General features: G+C 34.5%; 8 protein-coding genes across 10 annotated transcripts; 5 read left to right on the top strand and 3 right to left on the bottom strand.

The window, feature by feature from the left end:
• The first annotated feature begins 2026 nt into the window (after positions 1-2026).
• On the top strand, positions 2027-8219 carry LOC143358011 (uncharacterized). Its single transcript, XM_076794823.1, has 6 exons — positions 2027-3012; positions 3079-3291; positions 3364-3779; positions 3858-4812; positions 4884-5040; positions 8114-8219. Exons 1-4 carry the CDS (start codon positions 2403-2405, stop codon positions 4389-4391), a joined length of 1773 nt encoding a protein of 590 aa, XP_076650938.1. The 5' UTR covers positions 2027-2402; the 3' UTR covers positions 4392-4812; positions 4884-5040; positions 8114-8219.
• Positions 4650-6570, bottom strand: LOC143358012 (uncharacterized). Its single transcript, XM_076794824.1, has 8 exons — positions 6394-6570; positions 6176-6332; positions 5802-6088; positions 5521-5730; positions 5293-5457; positions 5093-5212; positions 4847-5013; positions 4650-4786 (listed from the first exon to the last, which is right to left on the bottom strand). Exons 1-8 carry the CDS (start codon positions 6568-6570, stop codon positions 4657-4659), a joined length of 1413 nt encoding a protein of 470 aa, XP_076650939.1. The 3' UTR covers positions 4650-4656.
• On the bottom strand, positions 7436-8079 carry LOC143358163 (uncharacterized). Its single transcript, XM_076795111.1, has 2 exons — positions 8056-8079; positions 7436-7868 (listed from the first exon to the last, which is right to left on the bottom strand). Exons 1-2 carry the CDS (start codon positions 8077-8079, stop codon positions 7572-7574), a joined length of 321 nt encoding a protein of 106 aa, XP_076651226.1. The 3' UTR covers positions 7436-7571.
• Positions 8038-9376, bottom strand: LOC143358016 (thialysine N-epsilon-acetyltransferase-like). Its single transcript, XM_076794831.1, has 5 exons — positions 9027-9376; positions 8904-8955; positions 8623-8828; positions 8374-8533; positions 8038-8167 (listed from the first exon to the last, which is right to left on the bottom strand). The coding sequence occupies exons 1-5, from the start codon at positions 9207-9209 to the stop codon at positions 8085-8087; spliced, it is 684 nt and encodes a 227-aa protein (XP_076650946.1). The 5' UTR covers positions 9210-9376; the 3' UTR covers positions 8038-8084.
• Positions 9377-9597: 221 nt separating this feature from the next.
• LOC143358015 (uncharacterized) lies at positions 9598-14476 on the top strand. Of its 3 annotated transcripts, none has more exons than XM_076794828.1 (5): positions 9598-9775; positions 12217-12788; positions 12872-13041; positions 13314-13500; positions 13870-14476. In XM_076794828.1, exons 1-5 carry the CDS (start codon positions 9739-9741, stop codon positions 14059-14061), a joined length of 1158 nt encoding a protein of 385 aa, XP_076650943.1. In that variant the 5' UTR covers positions 9598-9738; the 3' UTR covers positions 14062-14476. The 3 variants fall into 3 exon arrangements, with proteins under 3 accessions (XP_076650943.1, XP_076650945.1, XP_076650944.1); XM_076794830.1 differs by having other exon boundaries at positions 13383-13500; XM_076794829.1 differs by lacking the exon at positions 9598-9775 and adding an exon at positions 10582-11441.
• A 126-nt stretch (positions 14477-14602) lies between these two features.
• Positions 14603-17638, top strand: LOC143358013 (succinate--CoA ligase [ADP-forming] subunit beta, mitochondrial-like). The gene is made up of 7 exons (XM_076794826.1): positions 14603-15634; positions 15715-15971; positions 16055-16217; positions 16304-16571; positions 16642-16946; positions 17033-17152; positions 17219-17638. The coding sequence occupies exons 1-7, from the start codon at positions 15578-15580 to the stop codon at positions 17414-17416; spliced, it is 1368 nt and encodes a 455-aa protein (XP_076650941.1). The 5' UTR covers positions 14603-15577; the 3' UTR covers positions 17417-17638.
• A 471-nt stretch (positions 17639-18109) lies between these two features.
• Positions 18110-21651, top strand: LOC143358014 (succinate--CoA ligase [ADP-forming] subunit beta, mitochondrial-like). The gene is made up of 7 exons (XM_076794827.1): positions 18110-18267; positions 19298-19557; positions 19644-19806; positions 19881-20145; positions 20208-20512; positions 20598-20717; positions 20793-21651. The coding sequence occupies exons 1-7, from the start codon at positions 18202-18204 to the stop codon at positions 20961-20963; spliced, it is 1350 nt and encodes a 449-aa protein (XP_076650942.1). The 5' UTR covers positions 18110-18201; the 3' UTR covers positions 20964-21651.
• Positions 21652-21803: 152 nt separating this feature from the next.
• On the top strand, positions 21804-23416 carry LOC143358017 (PCNA-associated factor). Its single transcript, XM_076794832.1, has 4 exons — positions 21804-22552; positions 22710-22781; positions 22990-23111; positions 23187-23416. The coding sequence occupies exons 1-4, from the start codon at positions 22516-22518 to the stop codon at positions 23226-23228; spliced, it is 273 nt and encodes a 90-aa protein (XP_076650947.1). The 5' UTR covers positions 21804-22515; the 3' UTR covers positions 23229-23416.
• Positions 23417-23870: the final 454 nt, after the last annotated feature.

Consider the following 23870-nt stretch of genomic DNA (forward strand, 5'->3'; position numbering starts at 1 on the left):
AATACCATGGTACAATCCATATTCAAGGAAGAACAATTTTTTGCGACGATCATTGAAAAAACAAAAGTGTTTCCTTCATTTCAGTCCTTTAGTGCGTTGGTGACATAGCGCCCAGCACACCTACCTGTGTTCTGTGTCACATCTGGAGTTTTATGGTATCCTAACAATCCCTATTGAGTCGCAATGCAGACCATACAAGCGAATGCATCCACAACTTCCAGAGACCTGCCTCCAAAACTAATTAAAGGAAGGCTAGACATGCAGTGTGTACTAAACTCCTCAAAAGAGGCGGATTCCAGTCGCTCGTGTTATAAACCTCATTCGATTCTTCATCGAAAGGGTGATCTTACATATTTCTGTAACAGTTCCAAGTGCATGCACTTTGTTCATGATACACTCTTTGTAATTATTAAATTCAATTAAATATTAAGTAAATCTTTCACGGTGCTAACGGCCCTCGCCGAGATGGGCATTATTTGGGATAAAAAATTATTTAAATGAAAATTTGAGTAAAAGATACTTTATCTTTATTTGTTATTTGAAGGTTCGAATAAAAAAAAGCATCTTTATTGGACGAGTATCGGATAAATAATTTTATTCGTCGAGAATTTATCCGACGAATAAAGATAATTTTTTCTATTCAAAGCGGATTTATTCGAACTTCGAATAATTTTTTCATCTTTTATCTGTATCTTTTATTCGAAGGCTTGGAATAAATCTTCGAATAACTTTTACCGAGCGCCGAGCTTCAAAAACCCAGCAACGACGGACGACATACAATGTAAGCGAATGGAGAATCGCGCACGTATGAAAGTTTAAACTTTTAGATTGTTCAATATATCCTCATAAAATTGTGACGTTCGAATGGAGGGCATTTTCCTGATGAAAATGAGGTCAAATTCGAGTATAATCGAACAAGTTTCTCTGATACGTAATGTTACGATAAAAATTACAATCTCATTAAAGACAGTCCAAATGATGTCGTGTTTGGACTCATTTTGATCGGGATAAGCTCTACAACTCATTCCTATTAACAATATTGTCCTGATTAAAAACATAAAAGCATAAATTGCTAATAATGCTGGATTCTCCATCTGCTTACATTCCAGGCTGTTGGTCGGTCTTTAAAAAAAAATCTTTATTCGTCGAATAAATTCATTACGTGTGGAATAGAGATAACATAATTATTTTTATTTGACGCGTAACAAATAATTTTTTTATCTTTTATTCGCTGTTTGAAATGTCTAGTTCAATAAAAATTTGCCTATCTTTGCTCCTACAATTATATTATTTTATATTATATTAATTAATCCACGTGATTCCCTCTCAAACTCTATACTATTCGGAATAGTACGTTACATAAACGCTACTCTGGTTTTCAACATATTTCTGTTCCCACAGATCGATTCTTGGAACAATTATCTATAAAAAAAAGTGTAAGGAAATAATGCTTGTTCATGAAATATTTTTAAATTACAAATTAAGGTATCTCATATGGAAGTAGAAATTGATTTCCCTAAAATTATGCTTTAATAATTTCTTACGTAAAATATTTTTACGAATTTTTCGTCCTTGATATTAGTTTTACTTTTAATATTTTAAATCTTAAAAAGCAACACTAAAAAAAATATCTGTTTAATTTGAATACGTTTATCGGAGAATGTAACATTTAATAATCGATATGGTTCCGTGATGATTCACCTTCTCACCGACGAGAATTTCCTTAGTGGCTTCTGCACCGACGAGATACCATCGTTGGCCTTCTGATTCTGTTTCTTACTCCAGCCAAAATCTATCCTAGAGGGCGGTAGAAGACACCGCATTTTTCGAGCGACACATTCTCCCGTAAGGCTGGCAGTCTTTATATATATCTGTATATATCTCGTCGGTGGACCGGTTCTGTTCCAGGAAAGACTGACCGGTTCTATGCCATGCTAAGGCTGAGCAGATGTCAGCACTATATCGGGAACGCCGAAAACCCGGCGTGAGCACTCTCATTCCTCTCTGCTACGAAACGCTCACTCTACATACACACGACATCAAGGATTCCAATAGGAATTTCGCCTCTATAAGAGTTTTCTGTAGTTAATGAATCCATAAACATAAATAAGGAACTATTCAACCATTATTTCTGCTATTATGTAAATATGCACTGTTACGCTTTCAGATTTTTAAGACATAAACAATGTTTTTAAAAATAGCTAATGCGTTCAATCATTGTTGACTTGTTATGTTACCGAACAAGGTGAAGGCTCCACTTAAAATGCGATTTCGAAGAATAATTTATGTTGATAAAAAAAATGGTTGCACACTGTTTATTATTCGTGACAAAATAACACTATAAGGTATTGAACAATCAGGCTATTTAGAGTTCCAATAAAACTTCAGCGACACTGAGAAAAATGATGCCGATACCTAATTTATTTTGTCTACTATGCAAGAGGACTTTCGACATTTCGTCCTGTATAAATATATTTTGTACAGCTCTCCCTCGCAACGGAGAATTATTAGCGAATTTCATATCAAAAGTGTTGCGTGCAACTCTTTCAGAATTAAATGATTCGTATGTCTGTTCTCAATGCTATAAAATGTTCGAAATGCTAGAACAAGCTCAGAAAACTGTTCTAAATATACGTTGTGAAATTTTAAAGATATACTGTGCTGGTCAGAGAAGAAAAACTATGAAACAATTGATAAACAACGATGCAATATTGAATGCAAGAACAGTTTTAGAAGAAAACAAATTAGACTTGAATGGGAAAAATTTACAACCTTTCCCAATCAAAGAACTGGTTAAACAACAATGTATCAAAAACAAAGTAACAGACCATGTATCGAATCTAGTTGATAGTATTAATATTGAAACAACAAGCACGGAGAATATTAGAACTTATGATAATAATAATAGTCAGAATAATGTGAAGAAGAGACAAATTTTAAAAAATGGTACAAGTTGTCATTCACTATCATTGATTAATGACAACAATATATATAATATTGATTCTTCAGAAGGTAAAAAAACATTATTTCGAATAATGTAAGTATCTGAATTAATAACATTTTCCAAAATGCTTTCAGTGAATATATGTACAGTAAAATTGCATACAGGGGAAAGAAGCTGTTTTTCCTCTGTGAATTCTGGGAGCAAATTAAAGAGTTTAAAAGAATCCAATCCTTTACTTTCTGACAATAAGTTGCAAGTACAAAACATTACAGAGTCCATCGAATCGAAATGTAAAAAAATTGATGAAAATGCATTAGAGATAAATGAAAGTACTGGATGCTCAACTGGTAAGGAAATTTCTAAAAAATTACTTTTTAAACAGTATACTTGTAATTATTGAAATTTTTATACAAATTCAGCATTGAAAGCTAAGAAAGCAAAAGTTCCTGCAAAATCAGAGAAAGCTTCAAAACTCAAGCCAAAATCATTTACATGTTCCACTTGTGGAACGAAATGGAATACATCAGCTGAATTGAAAATACATGTAAAAACTCATGCTTCATTAAAACCCTATATGTGTGAAAAATGTGGTCAGGCATACAAACGCAAACATGCATTGGAAGTACATGTAGGAATGCATAATGGAATTAATCCATTCCAATGCAATTTCTGTAACAAGTGCTTCTCACAGAAAGTAGCACTTATAAGACACTTGCCAATGCACACTGGTGAAACCCCTTATCAGTGTGAGTTATGTGGCAAAAGGTTTATACATCATACGTCTTATAATATGCATAAACTGTCGCACAGTGGAAAGAAATCTTATAAATGCCATGTCCGTAATATTTTCTGTTTATCGCTTGTTTCACATTTAAAAAATTAAACCTTTATTGAAGTCGTTTCCTTATTACAGATTTGCGACTTGTCCTTCCTCTCAACATCCCATTTGAAGAGACATACGCGAGCTCATAGTGGTGAAAAACCATACAGCTGTACATTGTGTGGAAAACGTTTTACGCAACGATATAATTTACTTGCACACCAGAAGATTCATAACCCGTTCGAAAATAAAACGAAGAAAGCTCATGCGGACGGTAACTCTGATCTTAAAAACTCGTGCACAGGCTCTTCGGTTGAACCAGAATCAAACGATTTATCGAGGAACGTAGATGCCGAGGATATGATGCATGAAAAGTGGATTCAAATGAATCATTCGAAATCAGAACAAATCGATACACAAACGAAGCTTGTACTTTTACAAAATCCTCTGCCCGAAATCGACGAGAGTTCCTTCGCAGTCACGTTCGACAATCAGAGGGAGAGTACAAATTATAATGCAAGTTTGCAAGTAATTACACAATCATCGGATACTTCGATTTTTAATAAAAATCTCTCCTCATTTGATAAAACGGCATGTGGCCAATCGTTGAATGACGTTACATATTAAAACATAAGTAATACGTAACTTTAGCACCGTTAAATAGATTTTAGCGATAAAAGAATAATTTATTTTTCAACATTTTTAAGGCAAGAAAACGCTAATTATATTTTATTAACTCAATCACGACTAAATAAATACATTAAGTAAATTGATGATAGTTCCTCGTGCAAAAGTATTTCTGACAAAGTGTGTTCTTATAAGAATAAGTGTGAACTTATTAAAAATAAACTACGGTAAGCTTATAATGAATGAAGTTTATAAATTCTTGTGGTTAATCATCATTGGCGTCGCGACATTTCTTTGAATCGCGGGACATTTGACTAGGCATCAATTTTTTAAATGATGTAACACCGTAAGTTCTTAACCACGTTTTTGTTTGCAGTTTTGACGACGAGAGTGATCTATAAATTTAAATATTCAGAGTCAAGTAAACATAAAAAATTGGTAAAACATATACTTACTGTCTTATTTCTTCAGTTACAGTATTTACCATTGCAGGAATAGCAACTTGTGAAAAGTGTTCAGTTTCAGTAAAAAATTTAGGTTGCTCAGTGGAGTAGCCTGTATACGATTTATAAATAATATTGATCAGTCTATTAAAGGCCAGCTTATATTCGTCTGTCAACAACTACAAAAAGCAATGGAATCTAATTAAGTAAGCATTGCACATTTTGTATCTTCTACTGGATTATGGTAAAAATTCATACCACTAAACAAAAAAATCCTGGATTATTTACATGGTGCTTCAAGTACATTGTTCTTGTTTTTATTACAAGATCAGTGTACATTTCCTTCAAGTATTCTGGATTTCTTGTTTCCATTAGGAACTTGAAATAAATGGCAAAACAACATTGCATTGTGTATAGAACGTTAACATTAAGATAGGAAGAAAGTTTTTAGTACAAACTTGATCGAATAATGTTTCTTCGCTTGACCCTGATTCGCTTAGATTATCTGGGGTATATAATTCTCGATGTAATAATGTACTCCTACGCTGCATCAGTTTTGCTTGATGCCTTTTTCGTTTTAAAACTTCGTCTTCTTCTACGGTCAATCCTTTATCCAAAATTACCTAATCAATGAAACAATTATTTATTCTTGAAACTATTAATTGTTAAGTATCAATGTTTTATACCCTCAAATCGTTTTCTTTATCTAATGTAGAACTAAACGATGGGTCAATGAATTTTGTATCAGTTAATTGTTCTCCTTCAAATTTGATATATTTTTTCTCTTCAATTTCTTCATCACTTTTCTTTGAAAAGACTCTTGGTAATGATGAACTACTTTCATGTATACAAGCTACATTTTTGCTTTCTGCTTCTTCTTGAAAGTTTTCTGCATCCTAACGACCGAAATCTTTGCAACAATAATAATATCATTGTAAAGACAGAGGAATGTGTATATTGTTCATACATTACTCGAATCATCTTCATCTTCGTGTATCACAGTTCCCTCGGATTCTATACTCTCCCCGTTCATACTTTTGCTTTCCTTTGGTGAACATTCTGTACTTTCCTTAATACATGTATATACATCAAACTTCTCCTTAATCCAACTGCGATGAATTTTCTCGCTTTTCGTCAACACAAGAATCGGCTTAGCATTGGAGTACCGTCTACACATTTGTATAGCTGCATGCAAATCCATTTGTGTAATACCAATTTTCTTTTCAGATATTAACGAAGCGATTTGATTGTGATCTGCTCAAATACATAGGGGCAATTACAATTTGTCCATACTCGAATAAAAAAATATCGCTCGCAAAATTTAATATATTTTTAACTAACGAAACCCATAACTGTTTCCTAACATTTCTTGAATCGCTAGAAATTCTCCGCGGCGAGACATATCGTTAAATTCTTCCCTATTTGCAAAAATGTACGACTGCCGTTCTAGTTTACTGTCGCCTAATTCTTTTGTGGTGTACCATGGGCAGTACTTTATCTGAAATTAATTGTTAATCTTAAACGTCCTGGCTCAGCATCTCTATGTATAGCTGTATTACCTTTTTTGAAAGTGTTTGAACAACGTGTTGTGCTAAAGACATTTTTTTTACTGCTGATGGGCCGGTAAGTAGTAATAATGGTGGGCTTGCTTCATCATATGGTAGAACATGGAGATCAATTGTAGGTATATTTAATTGTTCTAATAAAGTTAGTTTCGTTACAGTGCGGGCCGCCATTAAATTTACCGGTGATGCAAACAAAGTTGCTGCAACGATCTGTTCGAATTACTTTTCTTCAATGTGATGACATTATTATATTTCACCATTTAATTGCATACTTTTTCAGACGAATGTACGGGAACACCATCAATTTTTTGTATACTCGGTATGGAGAACAAGAGTACAGCTTTATAATTAGGCCATTCTGTGCAACCATTTCCTCTAAGATCTATTTCATCGGTGAAACCCTTGAAGTTCAGTAATTCCAGTAAATCTGAAATTCTATTAAACTTCAAGTCTATTACACGTAAGCTGTATCCATCCTAAACGAAAATTTTACGTTTAAAACTTTTTACTACCTGATGGATCAAGCATAATATTACAGATATTATTACTTTAAAAAATTCCAAGTTAGAGATTCTATTGTATCCTAAGTATATTTCTCGCAAATGTGGCAAAGTGTTAATATTGTACTCAGGTATACCAGATCTAAATGATGTTATACAATTGCCTTCCAGGTTGAGTTGTTGAATATTCAATTTATCCAAATTCTCGATACATTCGATTAAATTGTACGACAAATTTAAGTACTTCAAATATCTAAAAAGACCACCATGGCTGAACACCACAAATTGTTTTCTTTTTTAAGTAAGCGCGGCAAGTATACTAACTTTAAATTGTGCAAGCCGGAGATTACTTCGATCGCATTGTGAGATAAATCCAAGTGTACGATACTCCAAAAGCAACTAATATCGCGCATCTCTGATATATAATTATAAGACAAATCTACGTAAGTCAAATACCAAGGTGGATCAAAGTCTAAAATTGTGCTCACTCTATTATGCATTAGATTTAGATGCATTAAATAGGGAATTTTTCCCAAAGGAGATAAATTCGATATATGATTATATGCAAGATCAATGTATCTCAAATAACGGTGCAAATGTAACATTGTAATGTTTGAAATAGCCTGTGGGAAAATGGTCCGTATTAAGAGAGATTTCTTTTTGTCAATGATGCTAACAAAGTACCATGTTCCTCATAACGAATTTGTTTAGTACGTAAAGGCCGTTTTCCGGGGACTTAGCCAAGAATGAAGATCCAATTCCTATCAGTCTATCTGTTAGAAAGCCACAGAATTCAAAATCATCGAACATCACTTCTTTAAGATTTCTCAACTGTACAACAGGTGCTCTATCATCATCCCATGCATTCGCGTCTACAGCATAACTACCCCAACTGCTTTCGGTTGCACAATGCACTGCACCTATACTTGTTGGTACTGGCATTTGATCAAGTACAATCGATGGACTAGACTTAGAACGTGTAAGAAAATTATTACTTTGATTTCATTAACAAAGTGCGAAGTAATATTTACACTCGAGCCAGAAGAAATTGAAGAAGAAGACGAAGAGGACCCGTCGTATAAAATTTCATATGGCACATATCTATCCTCTAACGAGCCCCAACTCATATCACTATGTGACAATAAATCAGAATCACTGTCAATGTGATCATTCTCGACATGATCCTTATGTGGTTTTTCCTTTCCAATAGGAAGTGGAATTATATTGGATCCATGCAGCGATGTGGTCGAAGAAAAGAGATATGTAAGCTGTACATAAAATGAGACAGAGGGAATTAAATACTGTAACATTAATCCTAAATTTGCATTACATACTATGTTACCTTTCTATTACTCATTTTTATATTGAAATGATTATTAGCATAGATATGTAACTAATGATCTTCATACATTTGTTAACAGTTGAATACGTTGTCACATATAGGGGGTTTAAAAATAAAGTAATAACTATATACTAGCAGCTAAAGCTTTTAAAGCTGTGTCCGAGAAACGGTAGTGATGCCATCCTTCATCTACAGTCAAGTCTGTAGCTCCCTTAATTTTATAAAACTCTTGTGCAGGGTTCCATTCAAGAACTGAAAAATCTAATCTGCAGCAATTGTTATCCGTGGCTTCCTGTAATGTATGACAAATTTATTAATTATAATTTACTTGAATATTAATGTAATTTTAATAACAAGTTCTTCACATTCGAGAGCTTATACCTTAGCAATTGCTTTCAACAATTGACCACCAATATGTTGTTTTCGATATTCTTGCGTTACATATATATCTTCTAAATACATAGCTTTCCCACACCATGTAGAGTACGTATAATATGAAATTGCATATCCTAGTACATTCCCATTAATCTCTGCCACAAAGCAAATGAAGAAGGGATGCTCCGTATCGAATCCATCCTTTTCTAATGCTAAAATTGTTTGTAAATTTATTTATAACTAGCTTTGTAATGTTACAATGAAAATATTTAAAACAGACTCGTTACTTTTATGATCGATCCTTGGTCCATCTGACATTTTTTCAAAATCCGCAAGTTCCTAAAAAAGGATAACAATAAAAGTGGAAAATATATATATTTTTTATAATAAATAAAAAATAAATATTTTACTTGTATTAAATTTCTTATAGCCTTGCAATCTTCACGCTTTGCTTTGCGGATTATAGCTTCCATATTTGGTAATAAATTTACTGATATTGTTTTGAAAAATGTAACAAGGCTAAGAATGAACTTAACCTCAAAGCATTCAGTGTACGTATATAAATCATCGGTATTGAATGTTAATATATACATTAGTCGTTAATAAAGGGAAGTAATTCTTATCTTCGGCCATAATATTCAAATACTTATTTTTTATTTAAGAAACGTATTTTATTTCAGAGTCGGACAATGTTTAATGCAATTAATTATTAATAATTGCAGTCGACATGATTGATTATCAGTTGTTACACAGTTATGTATAACGTATAATCGTAGTTAATAAAATATTTTAATCGGTCAATGACCAATTATGTTTTATTCGACAAGTAGCTGAACGGTAAATATTCAGATGAATTTTAAAATTTGGCGGGCGATTGTATCGATTTCCTTCGTTCGTCCAATGAACAGAAACTTCCGGTCAGGGACAACGGTGACTTCCTGCCGCTGATGCACCGTTTGTAGAGTGTATTGGAGTGTATTCACTTGGGTTCGGTGCGTCTTGTGATGTCATTTTGTGCGACCGGTGGTGACGTTCGAATGATAATTTCGGGTTGATAGTCGGTTCGCGATTCTCGTCTATTCTTCGTAAAAACTGATACAGAAAAGAGAAAGATTCAGAAAAATGTCAGAGATTGACGCGAAAGTGAACATGTCGCTTGGTAAGTGGCTAGAATCTCGAAAATCTAGCGGTTTCGCCGATAATCCTGGGTGAGCGTACGGCTACCGTTTCTTCTTTTGCACGAATTCAATATGGCGACGGAAAAAATCGTAAGCGTAGATATACCCACCAATTTATTTTCGTTCCGTTTACGCCCGACGATAGATAATGATTTAAAAAAAAGTGGGTTTCAACGACGAGGCTTAATTAATTCCGGCATTAATTTTTAACCACGTTTAATCGTTGTTGAGAAAAGAGAGACGTGTGTGTGTGTGGGACCTTTCGATCACTGGAAGAAAAAAATGTCCTTGGGAGTTTACGATACGTTGGGCAACGTTTATGGCGGTGTACGCATTCCTATTCGGCAAAAAATAAAATAGAAGGAGAATATTGAGACCATTCAGTACAACCATGGCGATAAATGCGTTATCGTGAGTTCGGCGAGTATTAGTGAAAAAGGAGAAAATAGCCGCCGCAAAAGGATTTACTATGATTCACGTAGAATTATAGTGGAAATTGGAAAATTGACGAACATGAACCCGGGACACTATTTTGGATGTGGCCGCAACCGAAGCCGTGACTCACGCTTCACAGAAAAGAAGTCAACTTTCTCGTTGCGTGGGATACGCGTTTGCGTAACTTTCGTTGTATTTTTATCTCTGCTATCATGTTCCTCGAGTTTCTCTTCCTTCATGCGATGAACCTGAAACGGTGCACCATCCACGAGCGTATGCAAAAGCTTCTATACACTGTTAAATTAAATTGTTTGATTTCTTTATGAATGACAGTATACGTATGTATACGACAAGTATCTGTCACTCAGGATGATTACGTTTTATGTTTAAACATGTTCAGTTTGAAAAAATACACATATGTATATATATACATATACATAAATGTTCAGAATGACAGGATATTCTATGCAAATGGTTCATTGTACGTATGTTATTTGAATGATAAAGAACTGATGAAGCGCAGAATAAGCTAACTTCAAGGAGACAAGGAGTCTGAACAATCCTGAGTCAACTATATATATTTGCACAGATACAATGTTTGTGGAAACTTAGTATTAGCAGAGCAAACATAAACGGTCGCTACGGATTCAATTTGAAACAGGAAAACAGGAGAACTATATGGTTTCGATTCAAGACCCATGTCGATATCAGAAAACTTAAAATCATCGTTATTCGTGCAATCAAGTCACCATAATTTAATAGAAAGAGTCATGAAACTAATATTTGCAAACTATTTTATGCAAGCATTCATATCATTTTTCTGGATCCCTTTTATTCAAAGAATAACTAATTCAGTATTTTTAAACAAGCACAAAGAGATAGAAAAAGTAACTGAGCCAAGATACGTGTAATATCAAAGACAAAAAGACAGATTATTAAAAATCATACAGAAGAAGACAACATCTTGATCAGGCTAAATCAGAAATCACAGAAAGTCTGAGAACGCTGAAGATCAATTATTTTCTATTGAGAAATTGGTGGAAAAGACATTCTATGAACTGTTAAGATATAAAAAGGAGGAATCGCGTAGAGTCAAGAGTCAGAAAAATATCGGTGAAAGAAAAATTAAATATACAACTGGATCTACTCCTTGGAGTAACAAGTAACAATGGACATTTAATAATATCTTTAATGGAGCAAGAAGAAGGACTGGTAATGAAGAAAACAATACGTTTATAGGATACTAGTAGAACCTTGAAAATATGGGAAGAAAGAAGAAAAATACTATAAAAATGATAAAGCAGAATAATTGATTGTCGCCTTACACATCAGTCCTGAATGCTTCCTGGATGACCAATAATAATTACATACAAAAACTTTAATAATCATAAATTCATATACCATATGAATTAAATATATTTTATACATTTTATAATTTATAAATTTTACTATAGCATTGAAAGATACCTTAAAAGTTTAAATAGTAGTACATTTTACAGTTAGGAGGGTTTTAATATCTCTTGTAATTTTTTCATTAGAGCAATATGTTTGATTTCGTTGCTATCTTTATTGTTATTATTTTAATACTACACTTAGATAGTTAGCAAAGAGTCTTACACTATTCTCAAGTGATTGGGAAACATTAAACAATAATTCACACACAGGACAGTCGAATGTTATGGTTTTAATATATATTGAATTAATAAATTTATATATAAATTTACTCAATGAAAAACGATTTGAATATGCACGTATACATATATCAGAGGAAAATCAGGGAAGCGGTTAACAAAAAACAGACCAGATTCCATAATGGAATTAATACATTGAGTTTCTCATCTTGAATTATCCTTCAGTGTCATCCGTACAGGAGGGGAGTTTTCACGTATTCCAGATTAAAGCTTAAAAACCAAAAAACAAAAACAAATTAACTTCCAGAACTAAGGCCGTACGCTCACTAAACCTTGTGAATTTTCTTCCTTTTAAGATGAAATCATAAAGATGGAGAAAAAGGAGAAAAAGAAAAAGGCTGGGACCGCCAATGGAAAAGCTGGTGTTAAACGCACACAAGGTAGTGCAAGAGGACGGAATGGACTGAGAGGTAGAGGTGCAAGAGTGAAACGTAACATTGGAACTGCTAAGAAAGAACAGCCCTGGCAAGCTGGACAGAATAATAATAATGTGCGCGGAGGTTATGTGAGAAAACGGTACAAGAAAAACAATGGTCTCACCAGATCACGAAGCAATTTAACATTGAACCAAAAGTCCAACACACGAGGGGCTTTCAATGTTCGCCGTGGTCGAGCCAACAGATTTGGTCTGACTCGCAGTAGAAGTCGTACAAATCTGACTTTTACTCAAGGAGGATTTTTTACCAATAATAAAACACCGTTGAAAAGAACGAACAGTCTGCCGAATTTGCGGGACCCGACTTCAGTCCACAATCGGCTAGGATATCAAAGTCCTGCTCAAATTGCTTACCGAAATCGTGTCAAGAGAGCAAAACAGCTGTTGTTGCAGAGACAAAATCAGAGATTATCTTTGCAAAATCAGTTCAGAGTAAGTATCTCGTTCTGCGCGCAGTCGTGAGCAAGCTGGAAAACCGTAGTCGCATAGAAACTAGAACAATTGTTTTATTGCAGGTGCCGCAAGCTGGAAAATCTTTGTTGTCGCTGCAGCAAAGAAGCGCCATAGAAAGAAGACAGCAGATTTTAACATCTCAACGCCGTTTCACTACCGGCGGATTGCGGTCAGATCAGATTGCCAGAGCACAGAGACGCGCACAATACGAACAGAAATTGATGAGACTAAGGTATGATTAAAGTACCTTTGACGATCTCGTTACGAATAGGTTATGAGCAAAATTTACAAGTAGTTTGTTGGCATTTTTCATTGGGTCAGTGGAGAAGTTCGTGTCCAATTTCCGTATTAAAATACAAGAAGGAATCGGGCACGTACTCCTTTTACACTGACCTAATACATTCTGTTTAGACTTTTAAAGTTGTATCGTCACTTTGGAGACACCTTTTTTTTAAGTGAGCATTGTACATATTTGAGCTTAATACGATGAAACAATGTTTGTAGTTCTCCACGATTAAGTACTAATTCAAATGTGAACTTCATGTGTACCATGGGAAATGAATATACTCCTAGCACGCATCAACGTCCGCTTGCTCTTGCACCAAGCCGAAATGGAAGCGCTGTGAATAGTTTGCGCCAGTTACCCAGGGGACGTTCACCATTCAGACAGAGTCTACAAAGTTTAAATATGGTATGTTTAAATTATAAGTCACAGGGGCGATTTAGGGGACTGTTGTAATAAGATAGCTGCTTCATTAAGGAGGTATTCTGGTTTTCCATTTTCAAGAAATCGATTTTTCTTTCAATATGAGTGCTGTAGGTGTGCAAAGGGATTTTTTTGAATTCATAAAATTAACGTATTTAGAAACGATTGCCACAATATCTCAATTTTTTTATTTCCAATCAGTAGAAAAACCTGAATCATGGCGACCGTCGACCCATGTATTTGCAAAACATATTCATGTAATTTTGATTGTTAATTAAAAATGAATTTCTAGTGTTACGGATACTATAACGTTTTTTTTTTCAACGCAGTTCTAATAAACTGAATGGATTTCAGGTTGGTCGGGCACCTCTTTTCGGTCGACAACGTTCGAGGTCCAGATCCCGTTCCCGCTCTCGTACACGTAATACCCCATCATCGGATGCTGGAGCAGATGTTGATGATCGTACCTTCAGCGAAGTCATGTACAGCTTATCCGGAAACCTCGGCGTCACGGGGAGAACGTTGAACGATAGATTTAGCTTTTGAATTTAACGAAAGGATTTGTTTTGTATTTAGAGTATAAGACTGTTGAGGCCAGAGATGAAAGTTTTATGCTTGAAACATATAGATACAGCAATCTTACAAATTATATTGATGTTTAAGTTGTATCACGTGCAAAAGAAAAAAATGAAAACTAGTTTCTTTGCACGTACTTTTGAATTTTTTCTCATTTCATATTTCAGAAAATATGAAGGTTTATTTTTAAGCTGTAGACTGTAGACGATTTATGTTTCGAATATATTAAGAGAATTAGATATAGATATAGTATATAAATATCTATATCGTTTTTAATAAAATTTAATATTTCTATTATTTTCAATGTTTGACATTGCGTTAAAGTCTTAAAGTATTTTTTATTTTGAATCTCGTACATAGTAAAATGTTCGTTCTTTATTTCCTTCCAACATTTATTTCTTCGCTTATTCACTTACACGAACAAAATTTTGCTGCTCGTGTTTACAAACCTTAATAAATATCTAGTGATGGAATTTTAGAATTTTTATATCGAGACATGTTTAATTTATTATAATCTCGTATGATTCTGTTCGTCTACATCTTGAATATTTCCGGGTTATTTCTAGAAACTCAAGGCCTCGATAAGCATTCTATTTGTTCCATAATTGAGTCATACGCATCATCCAAGTGTGAAGTATAATAAGAAGTAAAACTGAGATACTATAACTCTATACGAATTATCAGAATATTAGAAAACTCGTTAAGGACCTAGTTCCTAAGATAATCGTAAGTCTGATTTAATAAGAAAAATATTGTTATTGAACCGAGTGGTATTAACACATGATCGACTTATCACGCGTATCGAACTATATCTAAACTGACATACCAATAAATTATTATGAAAATAACGTAGTATGAAATGAATTCTCTTTCTGTTAAAATTATCTTAATTATAAACGCTTGTAAGAAAATCTGTAATCCGATTCTACATAGATGAAATTGTAAATTGACTTTTTATATTGTATTGTATTAACATAATGTAATACATGTATCTGCAATGCGTATAAAAGAGAATAGATAAATATCGCAGGTATATTACGATAATCTAAAAGTTCAATCTAACCGGAAGACTCATTTTCTTAATTCGCTGTTTCTACCGATACTGGACGTTGTTACACGAAGAGTGTAAGAAAACAGTATTTTGTAATTACTTTTGACGGTATACATGTTCTGGGATTATCAACTGGAAGCGGTATCAACCGCACATAAATACATACATATACATTTATCGTAATAAGACAAAGGAGCGCCCGCTCACTGCCTACTCAGCTTAATCTAAAGTGTATGCATACAATGAAGTTCATTCTGAAACTTGTAAGTTGAACATTCTTTATGATGGCTCTGCGAATAGATTTGCCTGCAAGATTTATAAGTATCAAAGTATCATTTTCTGTATTCTCGTAAACCTTGCGTTACATCGAGTGAACGGATTCATTGGATCGCCTTTTGCGCAGACTAAGCTGGTCAAACTTTATCAACTGATAACATGTCAATCAGAATATTATCTCTTTTATCAATCGGTACACGGACCATAAAGGGACAGGTAGTTATCTTCGCGTTTTAAATGCTAGTTTCATTCAAACGTATCCTTGCCGATTCATGCGAAAAAAATATATGTTTCAGTGTATTCGTCGATCAAACCTTTTTTTCCAACAAATTCGACGGCTGCAAGTTCACGAGCATGCTGCATATACTTTATTGAAGGAAGCTGGAATTCCGACACCAGTATTTAAGGTAGCCAAAACTCCAGATGAAACTGCCACGGCGGTCAAGGACCTGGCTTTAAAGGATATTGTTCTGAAAGCCCAAGTCCTTGCTGGGGGTCGAGGAAAGGGGCATTTTAAAGGTACCGATGTTAGCGGCGTTGTTATGTGCGACACGTGAGTCTGATCAGAACTTGATTTTAGCAATTGTATGTAATCATTAATTTCAAAAGCGTTGTTCAACTCCAGTAACTTTGCAGAGCCGAACAAGCAAAAGATATAGCCAGTAACATGATCGGAAAATTCTTAGTAACGAAACAGACTGGAGAAGCTGGAAGAATTTGTAATTCGATCATGGTCACGACCCGAATGTTTCCCCGCAAAGAATATTATCTGGCAGTTATGTTGGAGACAAGTTTTGATGTAAGTCTCCCAAATCCCATCATCTCCCGATCTCATCATTCGGAGGCAATCGATCAACGATCGCTAAATCTATCTACAAATTTCAGGGACCGGTTGTAATCGCGTCTAAACAAGGTGGTGTTAATATTGAGGACATCGCTGCTACGAATCCTGAAGCTATATCGTACATTCCAGTTAATATTATGAAGGGTTTGTCAGTTGAACAAGCAAACAAAATTGCAGATACGTTAGGGGTAAAAGAAGAAGACAAAAAGATTATTTCGGCCATCGCTTGCAATCTTTATGAGCTGTTCATTGAAAAAGATGCTTTGTTACTCGAGATAAATCCGTTGGCGTTAGATCTTTGTGAAGAATGTATGTTTAAAAACGATATTAATTAATCCACCGGGCAAGAACATTTGATTAGTAATCTATGTATTTTCAGATTATGCGTTAGACTGTAAATGTTCATTCGATGACAGTGCAGAATTCAGGCAGAAAGAACTGTTTGCTTTGCAAGACTTCTCGCAGATGGATCCTAATGAAGTCCAAGCGAATAAATTCCAGTTAAATTATATAGCTCTCGATGGGAATATAGGATGCATGGTAAACGGGGCTGGATTAGCCATGGCTACTATGGATATAATAAAACATTACGGTGGTACGCCAGCCAATTTTTTGGACGTAGGCGGTACTGCCACGGCGGAAACTGTCAAGGAAGCTTTTCAAATAATAGTTTCTGATGCAAAGGTAATTTTACAATGAAATGGGAATGCCAATTCTTAAGTTCAATTATTAATTATCACATAAGTTGAATTCTTTCTCTAAATTTCCAGGTAGACGCCATTTTTGTGAATATATTTGGTGGTATCATGAGGTGCGACATAATTGCTCAAGGAATTATTACCGCATCGAAAGACTTGAACTTGAACTTGCCGATAATCGTAAGATTACAAGTAAGTTATCAAGAAACTTGATAGACGTTCGTAAAAATCAATACATTTTATGTTTCGTTTCCCCAGGGTACCAACGTGGAGGAAGCGAGAGTGTTAATTCGAGATGCTCAATTAAAAGTGATTTCCGTGGACGATTTTGCTGGTGCATCTGAGGCGGTCGTCAAATTGGCTCTAATGGTGAACTTGGCAAATTCTTTGAATCTCGATATTTCATTTGTAAGCAAGGAGAAATCGAATGACAAAAATAGCAAATGCAAAACGTAAACGAAAAGATAACGAAAGGAATTTTGTAAATGTTTAAGGAAAGAATGTAAAAGCATTGTATGATATCTATTACTTTTAAATATATAGTCTTTTTGTATCTCGCTTTTATTTGTCTAATTAATGACTTTAAAATCATAATTCATAGCCATAATCATATTTCTGTATAGCATATTTATAGGGATATGAATGTTATAAAGAAATAAAGATTGTCTTCACAATTCATAGTGCGTTAACACTTTAGCTACCGAAAGCCTATATACATTTATTAAAAAACCCTCGTTTATCTTCGCTTTTGAAGGACTACTCTGCTGCAAAAGTATTGGGTAAAATAATTTACCCTACTTTCGAAACATATTAATCATTGTTCTCAATTTGGTCGCATGTAGGCGACTGAAACATCCAAATAGATTTAAAACTTTAGTATTCAATATCTTTTACATGTATTTTAATTTTAAAAATACGTATCGCTGGAACAGTGTACGGAGGATAGACGGTGCAGTGTGGTTTTGTATTTTCAGATCTAGATAAAGGATTGCTAAAGAAACGTACAGTAAATAGGTAGCTGAATACCCGGTTGCCTATACAGGGGCTACATTGAAACGATCGAGCCGATAACGCAAATGATTTTTGTTTCAAATAATGATTAGCTTAGTAGAAATGTGGTGCCGCCACCGCGGCTCTTCAGCTGCGGAGTTTGCGTCATGTTTTTGCAGGAAACATCAAGGAAGGTGGGGACATGAAGGCGCAGCTTACGCTCGGCAGTCCACTGCCACTGCTTTAGTAAGATGGCTACCATGTTGTCGCGGTCCATCTCACTTGCTGAGAATCTTGCCCGATTCAACGGGTGCAAGGTACGTTCAGGTCACATTTACTACAGTGTGACCTTCCATCTATTTGTTTTCGCTCGCCTGGAACTAGTCGGTCTGTTTACATACCGAATAAAATTTGTCGGATATGTCCGAATGATTCATACGAAGGGCAACCACCATATTTGATGTCTGTAGTCTGCTAAATTGGGCGCCAGGGTCAGTCGATTCGAAGCCAAAGATCGCGGCCTCGTACTAAACTCAATTTTTTCACGAATTATGTGTGTGACAGTTATGCAATATTTTATATACGCGAATATTTCTATGCCCGCTCGTCCATTCATTGGTCATTGACTCTGCATCGTTCGTTTGTATTTAATTAACAGTGATTGAATTACATCCGAACGAGCACCACTTGTCAAACAATCAACAGTGGTCGTGTTCTGCGAAAATTCAAAGTTCAAACTAATCGACCGACCGATCTCTCTCGTCATTTGTTTTCCTTCTTATCGTTCCCTTTGACTCGTCTTTGGTGATATTTATCAACAAACCGTTATTTTTTAAAAAGATAGCGGTTTTTGTTTTCATTGAAAATGTCACTCACTACTCGGAAATTTAAAAAATTATGAAACATTCAATCGTGAACGGCTACATTCGAATATTAAAGGGAAAACACATTTATTGGTAATGTTTGTCATATTAATCATGTTTCTTACTCATGTCCCACAAAGTTTCGTAATTTTTTAAATTTCCGAGTTGGGGATCTTCCTTTGTTTGTTATCGAAAACAACTCAGGGACAATAGTGATCAAGCGTAACGTATGTGGGTCATTACCAATGATCGATCTCAGAGTTCAGATTATTTTTAAATCTGAGAGGCAACAGAGTATTTTGAGCCTATGAAATGCCAATGACAAGGTGTCAGGCTCTTTGTATTTAAGTCATCTTTGTTCTTGCACTTGAACATTCTTTCTGCCCTGTTAAAGTAGTAATTATATTATTATACGAATTAATTGCCTAATAAAGATATTATTTTTACGGAACATTGCTAATTTTTCAATTATTTGTCTTTATAGATACTAGGATGCAAGACCAACTTAGTAAAGCAACCAGTGAGGAACCTAAACGTGCACGAGCACATCAGCTATAGTCTTCTAAACGAAGCTGGAGTGCCAACTCCAAAGTTTGGAGTTGCGAAAACTCCAGATGAGGCTGCAAAACTTGCCGCCGATTTAAAGAGCAAAGACATTGTGCTGAAGGCGCAAGTTTTAGCTGGTGGCAGAGGAAAAGGCCATTTTAAAGACACCAATGTCAGCGGTGTGAAAATGTGTGAAACGTATGTCATTAGTAATCATATGAATTATCACAATGATTACATTAAAATGTCTATTGCTTTGTAATACATTCTTATTTGATTCCTAGGCCAGAAGAAGCTAAGAAGTTAGCCAATCAAATGTTAGGTAAATTATTAATTACAAAGCAAACAGGTGAAGCTGGTAGGATATGCAATGCGGTGATGGTCACACAGCGCATGTTTCCCCGCAAAGAGTACTACCTTGCGGTCATGATGGAGAGAGCCTTTGGAGTATGTTGTTAAATAAAATACAAAATTCGAATCATTAAAGATCCAATGCATAACACGTGAACTTTTCATTTAAGGGTCCAGTTATAATAGCTTCGAGCCAAGGTGGTGTGAACATCGAAGAAGTTGCTGCAACAAATCCTAGCGCTATCATGTATGAGCCCATTGACATTCAAAAAGGAATTACAAAAGAGCAGGCAGATCGCATTGCCGTTAAGCTCGGTCTGCAAAACGTTAAGGACTATATTTCCAAGATCATTGTGAATCTGTATCAGATGTTTATTAAGAAGGATGCTCTTCTGTTGGAAGTGAACCCTCTTGCAGAGGATATTAATGGAAACTGTAAGTTTAATGTAAAAATTGATAGGGATAGACACAAAGTAATGTTATTTTGTCGTACGTAGACTTTGCTTTGGACTGCAAATGCAGATTCGACGATAACGCCGAGTTTAGGCAAAAAGAATTATTTGCCCTGAGAGATTGGACTCAAGAAGACACTAAAGAAGTCGAAGCAGCAAAGTTTGATCTGAATTACATCGCACTCGACGGCAACATTGGTTGTATGGTCAATGGAGCTGGTTTAGCTATGGCTACTATGGACATTATCAAATTACACGGTGGAGAACCAGCTAACTTCTTGGACGTTGGCGGTGGTGCGTCCACCTCTGCTGTAAAAGAAGCATTTAAAATTATTACATCCGATGCACGCGTAAGTGATACGCTTAAATATTATTCGACCAAGCATACAAATTTGTTGTACAATTAAATTGAATATTTCACTTCCATCAACATAGGTCCATGCTCTTTTGGTTAATATATTTGGTGGTATCATGAGGTGCGATGTTATTGCGGAGGGAATTATAGCTGCAACTAAAGAACTTAGCTTAAAAATTCCTGTCGTTGTTCGATTGCAGGTAACTGAAGAATGATGTTTTTTTTTAAGTTTGCGTCATAAAAATGCAAAGCATTCAATTGTTTTGTTATTTTAGGGTACAAACGTGGACGAAGCGAAAGCCTTGATCGCTAACGCAGGATTAAAGATCGTGCCGATCGACGATCTCGACGAAGCTGCCCGAGTCGCGGTTAAGTTGTCTACGATCGTCAAATTGGCGCAATCGGAGAATCTTAGTGTTAATTTCGAGATACCTTCGATTTCATAGATATAGCGAGAATTGTAATTTACACGCGTTATCAGATAACGAGGAAAATCAAGAATGTATTCTCGAGCATTGTTAAACGGTTGGAACAACATTTGAAAGTAATAACTACATAACAATTTCGAATGTTATTTCTGCGCTTATCTCTTTAGAATCACATTTTCAGTGTTCCGAACGCCGCCGCCGCCGCCGCCGTGCGTGTCGCACGGAGTAGAAAAATATTCGTCGAATGTGTTCTGGAAAAGACTTGTACTTTTCTGTAAGAACACACGGTTTCTTTACGCAGTCTTGTAAATGTTGAATGCTAGAAAAATTATTCAGACTATATCCATTCAAATTCTTTGGTGTTGCTTCTTTTCCAGTGTAAGCACAAACTTACTACCGAGAGAGAAGTATATGCAGACTTCTCCGAGGGTATACATTTATTGCTTACCCATCGCCGGGTCTCTGTGATTCAGTATTAAAACTAAGTTATATGATATATATTTATCAACATAGCTATATTTTTTGCACGGAAGTCTATACAACATCCTTTCAAACATTGTCCACGAACGAACCAATTGTAACATCTCCCACACAAAAAAAGAAATTGTTGTATGTAAGCTATATGTCATCCAAGCAAAGGCCTGTTTAATGTAACATAGACATATATGTAGTTATATGTATACATATATAAATTATTTTACGTAATTTTCATTTGTTTTATTTTCTGTTAACGATTGAGTACGCAACGCGCACGTTTTTCATCACCCTGAAATATAATTTCATTACGAAATAAGAAGATTTTGCTGTGTCAGTATTATACGCACATATGTATATATATATACTCATGACGTGATTCAGTAATGATAATATAAATAATGACACGTTGATTCTCGTATCCAAGATACAGAAATATATCATATAACTGACATATTCCATAATGTCGTTCGTTTATAAGAACTCGTTCAGAAAAAGTTCTCTTTGATAAATATATACAATGTAATGTTACTTTAAATACAATGAAAACTTTAAATAAAACAGCAAATGTTCCTTCATATGTGTGACGCAGTTCGAAAGTATATATTATCGGTTTATTAATACTATGTTATATTTTTCTTAATAAGAATATTGCGATAATGTACAAATTTATGAGAATAGGAATTTGCGTATCAAAATGTTTGAACAACATGTTTATTAACTTAAGACTATGTTTATACTTTTTAATATTTGTTATAAAAAAAAGACAAGAAGGTCGAGCATAAAGATTATGAGACAAAAACATAATTTTGAAATATTTAAATTATTAATTGATATTACAATAAATTATACATAAGAATTTCATAACTTTAAATCTTTTTTAAATTTACTATTTTATGTCATAGTCGTTCTCAGGTTGGCTCTCCTGTCTGGAACAGGTACTAAAGAGTAGGGATGTAGGGGTCTACAATTGGTAACAGAACCGCAGTTGACCGCAGTAGACATATGATTTGAATAACGTGTATTGTATATTGTAACGAAAATTTCATATTTTCTCTTGCAATTCTAATTTATTAAGACCTTTCAGTTTGAGAATATGGTGAGAACAAAAGCAGATCGTGTGCCAAGCAAAGGTGAATGAATTTTGTTGAAATTTCTAACTAAATTCTCGACTTCAGCGAACTCTGAAAATGATTCCTTTGTTTGTATTTGATCTTGATTTCCATTTTCTATTAAACTTTCAAATAAGTCTAATCCTATTTAGAATTATTGTTTGTTCTTTCTTTGTAGTCGTTGGCGGCAAAGCACCAGCTAAATCCGTGAAAAGTACACCCGTGAAGAAAGTTGTGGGAACCAGCAAAGGTAGACAAAATTTATCAGTAATTATTACAAACAAAAATAATATTTATGCACTAGCATTTACTAACAATAATATTTCTTATTTAACAACTATAAAATCACCTTTGGCCCAGTGTTATATTAACAGTTGATACAAAAATCTAGTGGTTGCATAAATATTTTTCTTTCTGTGTATATTATTAATGCTTCAAGTATAGAAATTTCATTTTAGGAAAGAATTATTCAGGTGGTAATCCATACCATCCAAGAGAGACACCTGAATGGCAGAAGCCGATCACGTGTTTCCTTAATCAAAATTCTTCTACAGAATATGTTGATACTTCGGCATCACAGGTACATTTTTACATATTATATAGTAAGATATAACTTGACCAGAAAGTTAGTTTAACATTAATTTATCATCGATAGGAAATTGGAGGCCAGAATGAGGATGAAGAAACTGGAAATTAAACAAATTAAAAACTAGGGGAAACTAGAAACCTAGAAAACTAGTTAAAAGGTTTCCATGTAATGCCATATTATCTCGTTGATACATCCCAGTACAAACATTATTTATTTCTCATAAATAGCATAGGCATAACTTGCTACTAATTTATATTTTCATCGATACATTACAAAAACTTCAAGTTTTTAAACATATGTGATAAGACACAGAGTAGATGAATTTATTAGATTTCTTAGTGTTTAAAACTAGGAGTATTATAAATTATAAATAATTTTAAACTTTTTTTTTATGAGTGATATTCAAAATATGTTCAGTTCATTGCAAGTAGATTACGGATATTCATCTAAATATTAATTTTGTAAGTACGATATTAAAATGTTAATTATTATTTTATTTAAGATAAGAATTTTTAGCTCATTGCATTTTTAGTTTTTCCGGTTATAAGAAGTCCTCACAAATTTCGGAGCTTTAAGACTGTAAAATTTTTAATAAATGATCAAGTATTTTTATAGTTAGATATTGACTAACTCTGACATAAAACCACATACGAGGTATAAGCAGAGAGGAATGAGAGTGCTCACGCCCGGGTTTTCGGCGTTCCCGATATAGTGCTGACATCTGCTCAGCCTTAGCATGGCACAGAACCG

This window comes from Halictus rubicundus, chromosome 10 (assembly GCF_050948215.1).
Source record: "Halictus rubicundus isolate RS-2024b chromosome 10, iyHalRubi1_principal, whole genome shotgun sequence".
Taxonomy (NCBI): Eukaryota; Metazoa; Arthropoda; class Insecta; order Hymenoptera; family Halictidae; genus Halictus; species Halictus rubicundus.